Genomic DNA, 11434 nt, shown 5'->3' on the forward strand with positions numbered 1-11434 from the left:
CCCACCACCCTGGCCCAGTGCCTTCTCAGGAAGGCGCCGCCATGCAAAGGCCCTCCGGCAATAGAGCAGAGTCAGAACTGCAGCTGCTCGGGGCTGCGTCCTAAAGCCGTTCCTGCGAGGCCTGGTGTCGTTGAGGTCTCTACCTCCGGACGGAGGTGCCGAGTGGGGCTGGGGTTCTGAGCTGGGCTGAGCAGCAGAGTGGAGCTGCGATGTGCCCAGCACCAGGCCACACCCGGACACAAGGAGGCAGGAGAGAGAAGCCTTTCATCCTCTTTTGTTAAAAACAGGCTAGCACCAATGAGACGCGTGCCACGAGACACCAAGACGGCCCAGTCACAGAGGAAAAGCCCGAACACGACACAGAACTCGGGAGAGTCCAGGCCTGGGCTGGTGGGGGCCACACCCGCGGGCTCCGGTCGCTGGGAAGCGTGGGGCTCAGGCCTGGGAGCCTCGGGCCCGGGTCACCGGGCCTCACTTGGCCGGCCGCGTGATGAAGCGCGTGGAAAAGTCGAACAGGTCCCGGTTGATCTTGCGCAGGTTGCGCACCTCGTCCTCCAGCTCCGTTACACGGACCCGCAGCTGGTCCTGGCCACCAAGCACGCTCTGCGGTAGGAGTGGGGGTCAGAGGGCGGAAGTGGCCTGGGGTGCGCTGGAATGGGGGCCACCGGCCAGGACTGACCCCAGTCTCAGGCCCCGCCCAGCCGGAGGCCGCCCCTCCTGAGGCCCCGCCCACCTTCTCCATGGTGCTGCACAGGACGGCCTGCAGCTGCTCCGTGCGGTCCAGGTAGCTGGGCTCAGAACCCTGCAATACAGTGGGCTGCATGACCTTGGGCTGTGTCCTGTCACACACCACACGCTTTGCCCATCCCACCCCCGCTATCGTGGGCACTCAGGGAGGGGCCACCGTGACGCCTACAGAAGGGGAGACTGAGGCAGGGGCATTCACCTCCCTCGAGCCTGCAGATGATAACCCTGACCCTGGCCATGCAGCCATCACCCAGCGCCTCAGATCCTCCACGACTGCACCCAAGGATGGGGCTGGGGATATGGGTGCAGATGACCACACCACAGACAGGGGGCCTGGGCCAGGCCTGGAAGGACCGGCGATCCCAGGGAAGGCTCTGAGACACAGGGCCGGACTAGGGCCTCACAGACAGTGACCACCTCCAGCCATGGGGAGAGCCCAGCCGGCCCAGCGAGGCCACTGCCCTGGGCAGAGGGACCAGTCGCTGGGGGGGTCGGAGGTCAGGAACCCGCCTCCTGGACGCAGTGTGTTGGGCCCCAGCAGCGCGTGAGGGACAGGCCGACATTCCAGTCAGTGTCAGCTGGATTGCAACAAGCTGGCAGCCATTGCCGGAGGAAGGGAGTCAGGTAGGGTGGCCAGGAAAAGGTGGTGGCATTACCGGAGGGCGTGGCCTGGCCCCCTCCAGAATCTCACCGTGAACAGCTGGGTGGGGTTCTGGGGAGGGCACTTGGCTGGGCAGGAATCGTGGGAGCCGCCGCTGCCCTGGGAGGAGGCAGTGGCCGGGCAGGCACCCTAGCGGGGAGCTGGCTCCGTGCCACTGGAGGCCTGTTTTCACTCCGAAGGTTCCGGCACTTTCTGAACACAAAGGCGCGCCCCCCTTTTGCCCATGCTGTTAGCGGTCAGTCCAGCCTGTGCTCCTGGCCTCCTTTGGTCTGAGGGGCCTGCGGATGCCCAGACGGTGGGGGTCCCTTGCCTGCCCCCCCCCCCCCCAGCCCATTGGTAGATGTGGGAAGACAGAGCGTCACTCCATCAGTCAGCGTGGACAAGGGAGATAATGGGCGGGCACCCTCCAGATAAAAAAATCAATCTGTACTCAGGTAAGAAAAGGGCGCGTGGGAAGAAGTGCCAAGCGCCAGAGCCCAGCGAGGGACACAGACAGTGACGTGAGACACCAAGGGCGCAGGCAGCTCCCTGAAGGTCGGGGAGTGGGGCCGAAACACGCTGGGAAGCCTCCCCAGGCTCCAGGACACCCCCAGCCCCCACCCCAGCCAACCATACTGGCTTCTGTGAGGTTCCTGGGGCCGGGGTGGGAAGAGTTCTGGAAGTCACTCTATCCTCAGAAGGTGCAGGAGCCCACCCTGGTACCTGCACAGAGCAGGGGGCGGTGCTGAGCTGCAGGGGGTGAGGATGTCACTGTGGTCAGGCAGAGGCTGCCCCGAGCCCACGTGGGAGCCACATGCAGCCATCAGGGCCCCACCCGCTCCCTGCCCTGCACGGCTGCTCCCGCACCTTCCGCAGCCCAGATGTGAAACTTTTGCCCCTTGCAGCCCGAAATATGGGGCATCAGCCCTTTGCAGAAAGACCTAGCTGACCATCAGATCTCCAGCGGCGCGAAGGCTGGTGTGTGGGGCGCGCAGTTCGGCCCTGCTGGCCGGGGGACGAGGGGTGGTTAACTTATCAGAGCCTCTGGGTCCACACCGAGAGTGGGCACAGGGCCCTGCGGGCATCACCATCCCGCTCACAGGATGCGCTCTCCAGTGCTGGGCTTGGGGGGAACTGCCGCACGGGCGTCAGGATCGAGGGAGCGAAGGAGCCCAGGGCCTGCGGGGTCTTTCGAGACCAAAGGGCAGTGGGGGTTCCCTGCAGGGGGCCGTACCTGCTGGTGGAGGCCCAGGCGCAGGGTGAGGCCACCGTGGCGCGGCTCGTCCCCGTGCTCGGCGCCCAGCAGATGCTTGTTGAAGTGGGGCAGCGGCAGGCTGGGCCTGAAGTCTGAGCTCAGCATGCTGACGGGCGCCAGTAGGATGGTGGCGTTGGTGACTGGGCCTGGGGGTTGCGGTGGTCAGGCCCCGCCCCATCCCAGCCAGGCCCCACCCCACAGCAAGCCAGGTTCCACCCCATCCACGGCAGTCTCCGCCCCCAGCCATGCCCTGCCCGATCCCAATCAAGCCCCGCCCCACAGCAAGCCAGGTTCCGCCCCATTCAGGGCAGTCTCCGCCCCCAGCCATTCCCTGCCCCATCCCAGCCAGGCTCCGCCCCACAGGAAGCCAGGTTCCGCCCCATCCCAGCCAGGCTCCACCCCACAGGAAGCCAGGTTCCGCCCCATCCCAGCCAGGCCCCGCCCCACAGGAAGCCAGGTTCCGCCCCATCCAGGGCAGTCCTCCGCCCCCAGCCAGGCCCCGCCCCATCCCTGCCAGGCCCCACCCCACAGCAAGCCAGGTTCCGCCCCATCCAGGGCAGTCTCCGCCCTCAGTGAGTCCCCGCCCCATCCCTGCCAGGCTCCCAGCCAGACCCCACTCCACAGCAAGCCAGTCCCGCCCCCAGTCAAGCCAAGCCCGGAGCTCAGGCTGGTTTCTTCCCTCGGATCTCCTCCCCGCCCCCTGCACGCTGGCCGCGGGCTGAGCAGAGGCGCGCCCACCTTTGAGGGCCACCGTCCGGATGCACTGTTTGCTCTGCACATCCCAGAGGCGCACGGTCTCGTCGTGGGAGCCCGAGAGCAGCACGCTGCCGTCCGTAGACACCGACAGGCAGGTCACCTGGTTCCTAGACAGACAGGCAGGGGTCAGGCACCACACAGGATGTGCTCGGGAGCCCCCCGCCCCGTTCCCACGTCCCCACCTGTGCCCTTTGAAGACCTTCCCGGCGTCCTGCTCTGGCTGGAAGTTCCTCTCCCTCTGTCCGGGCTGCGAAGGCCGAGACGGCTGTGAGCCACAGACCCGATGCCCTCAGTCCCAGGGCAGGGTGCAGCCCACAGACCGCCAGGGCACTCACCCAGGTGAAGAGATCGACCTGGAAGATGGAGCCCTCGCTGCCGCCGCAGAACATGTGGTGCTCAGCCAGGTCCATGGTCACCGCCATGATGGACACATCGAAGAGGACGGAGAGGAGCAGCTCCCCGGAGGAGACCTCCCACAGCTGCGGGCGGGCAAAGGGCGTGGGGCTCGGCCTGGCGCGGGGGAACTCGAGGACCCCGTGGGAACAGGGGCATCAGGGAGGTCAGGCGTCGGCTGTCCTCTGGCCCTAGGGCTTGGGACTTTGGGTGAAAGCCGTCACCATGTGGGTCTTGGGGGATAGGGGACAGGGCCTGTGCTGAAACGGAGCTTGGTCTAGGGCTGATGACCCGTGGGTCTCCCTCCCAGGACCAATGGCCACGACTCAAACGTAGTGATGCCCTTCGATTCCCCAAGCTTGGCCAGAGAGCCGGGCCAGAAATGGTGAATGACTGGGAATTTCCAGGCTGGCAGACCTCCCTGGACGTCCTTGGGCTCAGAGTACCAGGGAATTAAAAATGGTCTGGAGCCCTGACAGCAGGGAGGGGGAGGAGGCGATTCCTGCATTCCTGGCTGAGCTCTGCTCATGGATCGCGGGTGGGGGGGTGGGGGGGAGGTGGGGGCGGCTGTACCTTCACCGTCTGGTCCAGTGAGGAGGTGGCCACCCGGGCCAGGGGGCCCCCAAAGCCACAGTGCAGGTCCGTGATGGGGAGCGTGTGGTGAGACCAGACATGCCGGGGCGCTGGGATCCTAGAGGGGTCGGCCTGCAGCACGCTGGGCGGGGTGAGGCGGGTACTCAGCAGGCGGGGAGGGGAGGGAACAGGGCAGTCCAGCACCCACCTCACGCACACACCTGCCTCCACTCAGCAGTCTGGCCCGCCTCACCTGAGTGAACTCAAGGCTCAGCCCCCACGGCCCCCAGGAATGATCACTCTGTCCTCTGCACTCCAGCCCCCAAGAGAAGCCCCTTCCCACCAGGGGCCTTGGCCCCTCCTCTCCCCGCCTGAGCCCAGGTGTGGGCCAGGTGTGCAAGGCACTACCTGCAGAGGCTCCAAGCCAGCACCAGGCAGTCCTTGCCCCCTGAGATGAAGTGGCTGCTGTCCCCTGTGAACTGCAGGCAGGAGACGTCCTGGTAATGTCGACTCAGGATGACCAGAAGGTTCCCGGTGGAGACCTGTGAGGGGCAGAGGGCATCCAGGTCAGGGGAGGAAAGGGCGGGCTGCAGCCCAGGGAACCCCATGACCACACGGCCATGGCCACACTGTCGCGCCCCTGCCTCAGCTGGGTGGGCACCTGTTCCCGCCTCGTCCCCACCTGCGTGACGGCCCGGGAGGGGGGCAAGTCTCCTGCCCTTCCCTGCTGTCTCAGGGAGGTGCCGGTCCCATGAGCCTGACCCCAGGGAAGGCACGGGCTTCCTGCGCAGGCCCTGTAGGAACGGCTGCACTCAGGACCTGTAGGCAGCTCCCACCACTCAGCGGGAAGTCGCTTCTGGGCAGGCTGTGGTGGCCTGACCGGGGGTGGGGGCAGGAAGCCTGGCAGCTTGTCTGAGCAACAGGACAAGGAGCACGTTCCAGGACGCCTGGTGAGGGCTGAGATCTCTGGTTGGGGTTGGGGGTTGAATCGTGTGTTTCCCCCCAAAAAGCTTGTTAAAGTCCGGACCTGGAATCTGCGAATGGCCTTCTTTGGATGCAGTGTCTCTGCACATATAATAAGTTACGATGAGGTGGTTCTGGGGCGAGGGCCTCCACCCCGTGTGTCCCGGCTGTGGTAAGCTGAGAGAGGGGCAAACGCGCAGGGGCTCCACGTGGCAGCAGAGGCAGGGGAGAGTCACCCACAAGCCAAGGGCGCCAAGGGGCGCTGGCCACCACCGGAGAGGTGGGGAGGCTCCTCCTGGGGCCTCCAGGGGCAGTGTGGCTCTGCGGACAACTTGATTTAGGACTTTTGGCTTCCAGGATGGGGGCCGAGTTTCTGCTGTCGAAAGTCCCTGTGCGTGGCGCTTTCTTGGGGCAGGCAGGGCCTGCTGAGCCCAGATCTGACAGGCCATGCCCTCTCTGGGCCTCAGTTTCCTCACATGCAGAACCCAGGGTGGCCGGGGAGGGTTAAATGGCACCAGACGAAGCAGGGTCCAGGTCAGTCCCAAACCACAGATGGCAGTTCTGGTGACCACCACTGCCCGGGGCCGGTACACACAGGGCAGCATCAGAGCATCAGTGCCTCCTGGGAGGTCCCTGTCCCCGTGGCATGGGAGAGGCAGACCAGCCCCCGCTCCACAGCTCCGGCTCTCAGGTTTCCAGCCCACTCCTGACTCACCGCTCACAAGCCCGTCATGCACACAGAGAACAGGAGGAGGATTTCAACCGTGGCAGGGGGCACAGTGGAGGCAGTCCGGCCTGAGCTCCAGCTGAGCACATGGGGCACCCCCTTGTGGTCACAGCTCATGCCGGTCAGAAACTCTCCAGGAGGGCCAGCCACAGTGGCTCACACCTGTCATCCCAACACTTTGGGGGGCCGAGGAGGGCGGATCACCTGAGGCCAGGAGTTCCAAACCAGCCTGACCAACATGGCAAAACTCTGTCTCTACTAAAAACACAAAAATTAGCCAGGCATGGTGGCAGGTGCCTGTAATCCCAGCTACTCGGGAGGACTGAGGCAGGAGAATCACTTTAACTCAGGAGTCCGAGGTTGCAGTGAGCTGATTGAGCCACCACACTCCAGCCCGAGCAACAGAGCGAGACTCCATCTCAAAAAAAAAAAAAAAAAAAAATGGAGGAGGCTAGGGGAGCAGGGGTCTGGTAGTGGGTGCCACCCAGCACACTGTCCCCAGCCAAGAACAGGAAGGGGTCCTGCCTAAGACATCCCCCGTGGGGCAATGATACATTTAATTCCTACCCACATGCCCTTCTGTCAGACTGACAGCCACCAGGGTCAGGAGGTCTATCGTGAGGGGTGACTTGTGAGCTACCGCCTCCCTGCCTCAGTTTCTCTCTCAGCAACAGCATCCTAGTTTCAAAATCATGGACTGAGATTTAAAAGCCTTGGGATGCCAGGCATGGTGGCGCATGCCTATAATAATCCCAGCTACCTGGGAGGATCGCTTGAGTCCAGGAGTTCCAGATCAGCTACGGCAATGTAGTGAGACCCCATCTCAAAAATAAGTTTACAAATTACATACATACACACGTGTCCTGGGGGTGAGATAATGATGCCTCCTGTCATTCCTGTGCTCCCCGCCACCTCCCCCCCGCCTTTTTTTGAGGCAAGGTCTTGCTCTGTCATCCAGGCTGGAGTGCAGTGGTACGATCTCAGCTCACTGCAGCCTTTGCCTCCCGGATTCAAGTGATTCTCATGCCTCAGCCTCCCAAAAAGCTGGGATTATAGGTGTATGGCGCCACGCCCAGCTAATTTTTGTATATTTTGGAGATATGGGTTTTCACCACGTTACCCAGGCTGGTCTTGAACTCCTGGCCTCAAGTGATCTGCCCGTCTCAGCCTCCCAAAATGCTGGGATTCCAGGCATGAGCCACCATGCCCATCCCCCTGGTGGCCTTTTTATCTCTCAGAGAATCCTCATGCCCACCCAGCCCTCTCAGTTCTCTGAGCAGCCCACTGGGGGAGGCAAGGACGAGGTCAGGAAGGGCAGAAACAGGGTTACCTTTGGGTCTTCTGGCTCCAAATCTTGTACTGGTTGCCCTCCTCTATGTGGGTTTGAGGGCAGGTCTCCCCCCAAATATAATGAACCATTTGTAACAACACAGCCAATGATCTAACACAGCAGCTACGATATGGGCCAAATCCCAAGAGGCCCGGCTTTGTGAATGAAGTCTTCCCCGCACCACCCACTCACTCACACATTATCCAGAGCGGCTTCCCTTAACCAGAGCGGAGCTGAGAGGCTGACCTAAATGCAAAGCCTGAACAGTTCGCTCTGTCTCACCGCGAGAGCATGGCAGGATCCGGGCAGTGAATGTGTCTAGGGGTTGCTGTCACCTGGTTGCTCCAGTGGGAAGAAAAAGGAGGCACTGGCTGGGCACAGTGGCTCACACCTGTAATCCCAGTACTTTGGGAGGCCAAGCCAGGTGGATCAAGCGAGGTCAGGAGTTTGAGACCAGCCTGACCAACACTGTGAAACCCTGTCTCTACTAAATACAAACAAATTAGCCAGGTGTGGTGGCGGGCGCCTGTAATCCCAGCTACTCAGGAGGCTGAGGCAGGACAATAGCTTGAACCCGGGAGGCAGAGGTTGCAGTGATTACTGGCATGAGCCACTGCACCCAGCCCTTTATAACTGTCAAGTTACAAGTGCCAGGTGCTGCCCCCTGCCTGGAAGTGATGCCCGCTAGCTCTGGAAGATGCTGCGGTGTGTGTGTGCTGGGAACTGGGCTGCACCGGGCTCTATCCAAGCACTCAAGGCAGGATTAGGGCCACTTTGGGATTCGCAAGAGTCTCGAGGGGACCTGGAGAAAGGAGGCAGCAGGGTGAAGCTTAGGCTGTGACCCCTCAACAGTCACCCATCCCAGGGCCCCAGGCCACATGGTCTTTCCCTGGTGCCCTGCAGGCAAGGCTCAGATGGGCTGAGATGTCCTGTGGGAAACCCTCACGCTTTGTGCCTCTTACCTCCCACAGGTGGATGCTTTCTGCAACTCCTGCCAGGACGTAGAGACCGTTGGGTGACGTGGTCAGACAGGTGACAGGCCCAGGGCACATGATCTTCTGCTGGAGCTGGTCCTACGGATGCACAATCAGCCTCATGAGCCCCGTGCAGGACACGGGAGCCCCTACAGCAGTGGAAGGCGAGGGGAGGGGACGCCTGGGCAGTGGTTAAGAGCACCAGGGAAAGGAGTCGGGAGCAGGGTGGTTTGAGCAAATGCATGGTCCAGCGAGGAAGTGTTCGCCCCTGCAAGAGGATTTGAGGCTGGAGGTGGTAGATAAGAGGAGGCTGGTGCCTCCCCCTGAGGGCCAGAGGGACCCTGGCTGGGAGGAACACAGGAACAAAACAAAGAGGGTCTAGAAGGACACTGGGGCCCAAGAGCCCAGTAGGCTTGTGCACCAATTCTTCTATCCATAATGTCCAGCCTAAGACCCCAAGCCTCAGCTTCCTCCTCTCTAAAATGGGAAAACTCGGCCAGGTGTGGTGGCTCATGCCTGTAATCCCAGCATTTTGGGAGGCTGAGGTGGGCGATCACTTGAGTTTAGGAGTTCGAGACCAGCCTGGCCAACATGGTGAAACCTTGCCTCTACAAAAAATACAAAAACTAGCTAGGTGTGGTGGTTGGTGCGGGTCTGTAGTCCCAGCTACTCAGGAGGCTGAGGTCTGAGAATCACTTGAACCCTGGAGGCGGAGGCTGCAGTGAGCCGAGATCGCACCACTGCCCTCCAGCCTGGGCGACACAGTGAGACCCTGTCTCAAAAATAAAATAAAATGGGAAAAATTTATGAGTTGTGCGTGGACTCCATCAGGCAATGCCAGAGCACAGAACCAGTCCCAAGAGATCTCAGTGTGCGCACAGGGGAAGCCAGTAGCTTCAGGGACTGGCTGCATTTTGGGCTTGAGGTTAGAGGTGAAACGGTGGGCGACGGTGAGTATCTGCTTCTTTATTGGAGGGATAAACGCATGAGTCTCCTGTGCCGCTCCTTCATGGGGGACCCCCCCAGATCTCGGTCCTTCTCCCTCTTCCTGCAGAACCACAATATCCACAGAGCTCACAGTCTTTTTTTTTTTTTTTTTTTTTTTGAGACGGAGTTTCACTCTGTCGCCTAGGCTGGAGTGCAGTGGTACGATCTCGGCTCACTGCAAGCTCCGCCTCCCGGGTTCCCGGGTTGTGCAGCCTCAGTCTCCCGAGTAGCTGGGGCTACAGGCGCCCGCCACCACGCCCGGCTAATTTTTTGTATTTTTAGTACAGACGGGGTTTCACCGTGTTAGCCAGGGTGGCCTCGATTTCCTGACCTCACGATCCGTATAGTCCCCTTTTATCAAATTTCGCGCGCCAAAAACTCGTGCATGCGCAATTGCCCCAAGGGACCCCCGGAGCGTCTCCATTCCCCACTACCCCACCGCAGCCTAAGCCTGAGCCCCGCGCGTGCGCAGAGCGGCCTAACAGGTCGCGCATCTCCCCAAAGCCCCCAGACCCGCGCATGCGCAGAGCGCCCGAACGGAGACCTCCTCCGCGCCCCCCGCCAATTCCGACTCAGGGTGCACGGGACCCCCACCAACCCATCCCCCGACTTTAGCCTCGGGCGCCCCGTGACCCCCGCAGCCAAGCCCAGCAGCGAGCCCGCACCGCCGCACCTTCCGCTGCAGCTCCCAGGCGCTGATGTAGTTCTTGCCCAGCTGCGCCGCCAGCAGATACTCGCCATTAAGCAGCGCCAGGCCGTGGGGTCCCGCCTGGCCGCCGCGGTAGGTGAGCAGGTTGGCGCCCGAGTGCAGTTCCCACACGATGCAGCTCCACATCGGGGCTGCCGAATCCGTACACACGGCCACCTCCATGGGCGCCGCCATCTTGCCTTCCCTACCGCTCCGGACGTGCGTCATCATCAGCGAGACGCGGACGAGTGCGCCACGCGGGCCAGAGCGGCGCACCCGCGACTCCAGCGGGTGGCGGATCCGCGCATGCGCCCGTGCCTCGGCGAGGGGGCTTCCTTGTGAAGTGGGATTTCCCGCTTACCTGAGACTCGAGGGTCGCGCGGCCTGCTTAGAGATCTGGGGAGGCGACTTCTTCCAAGGCCCGGAGTCTCCGGCGATCAGTTAGTAGGTCTAGAGCCGGGGTACTAGACTTGGCCTTTTCCTCCTGGGCGTTTTTGGCCAAGTGACTCGACCTCTTGGATTCACTTATTTTTAAATGTTCAAATAATAAAGTTCCGACGGCACAGGCCTAAATGACACATTGCACCTAAAAGAGGAGAGCACACCCAACAACATGGTTCGTTGGCGATGAATACGTTGGAATTCACTGCTTCCTTATTTATTTATTTTTGTAGAGCCGGGGTCTCGCTGTCCCGCCCAGGCTGGCCTCGAACTCCTGAGCTCAAGTGATCCTCCCCACTCGGCCTCCTAAAGTGCTGATTACAGGTGTGAGTCACCGCGTCCGGCCCAGTGCTTCCTTATTGGTCCATATCTGCCTCCCCCTGGACCCCTCTTTAGGGGCCCCAGCATCTAAATTCTTGGTTGGATAACTTGGCATAGGTCAAACAAGTCGCCAGTTCTGTCTGAGCCAAGCAGGGTCTAACCTCATGGCACGGCTGCCCGTCGCGGGCCATGTCTGAAAATGGCATTAAGAAAAAAAAGGAGCCGGGCGCGGCGGCTCAAGCCTGTAATCCCAGCGCTTTGGGAGGCCGAGACGGGCGGATCACGAGGTCAGGAGATCGAGACCATCCTGGCTAACACGGTGAAACCCCGTCTCTACTAAAAGTACAAAAAATTAGCCAAGTGTGGTGGCGGGTTCCTGTAATCCCGGCTACTCGGGAGGCTGAGGCAGGAGAATGGCGTAAACCCGGGAGGCGGAGGTTGCAGTGAGCCGAGATCGCGCCACTGCACTCCAGCCTGGGTGACAGAGCGAGACTCCGTCAAAAAAAAAAAAAGGCCGGGCGCGGTGGCTCAAGCCTGTAATCCCAGCACTTTGGGAGGCCCAGGCGGGCGGATCACGAGGTCAGGAGATCGAGACCATCCTGGCTAACACGGTGAAACCCCGTCTCTACTAAAAAATAC

The 11434-nt window shown here is 61.6% G+C and overlaps 1 protein-coding gene across 1 annotated transcript; it reads right to left on the minus strand.

Annotated features, from left to right (window-relative positions):
* Positions 1 to 246: 246 nt before the first annotated feature.
* On the minus strand, positions 247 to 10714 carry WDR18 (WD repeat domain 18). The gene is made up of 10 exons (XM_033197602.1): positions 10019 to 10714; positions 8347 to 8457; positions 4773 to 4906; positions 4365 to 4506; positions 3734 to 3877; positions 3581 to 3645; positions 3381 to 3505; positions 2622 to 2788; positions 734 to 802; positions 247 to 603 (listed from the first exon to the last, which is right to left on the minus strand). The coding sequence occupies exons 1-10, from the start codon at positions 10262 to 10264 to the stop codon at positions 472 to 474; spliced, it is 1335 nt and encodes a 444-aa protein (XP_033053493.1). The 5' UTR covers positions 10265 to 10714; the 3' UTR covers positions 247 to 471.
* Positions 10715 to 11434: the final 720 nt, after the last annotated feature.

The sequence above is a fragment of the Trachypithecus francoisi genome, unplaced genomic scaffold (genome assembly GCF_009764315.1).
Source record: "Trachypithecus francoisi isolate TF-2019V2 unplaced genomic scaffold, Tfra_2.0 Lachesis_group5, whole genome shotgun sequence".
In the NCBI taxonomy this organism is placed as follows: domain Eukaryota; kingdom Metazoa; phylum Chordata; class Mammalia; order Primates; family Cercopithecidae; genus Trachypithecus; species Trachypithecus francoisi.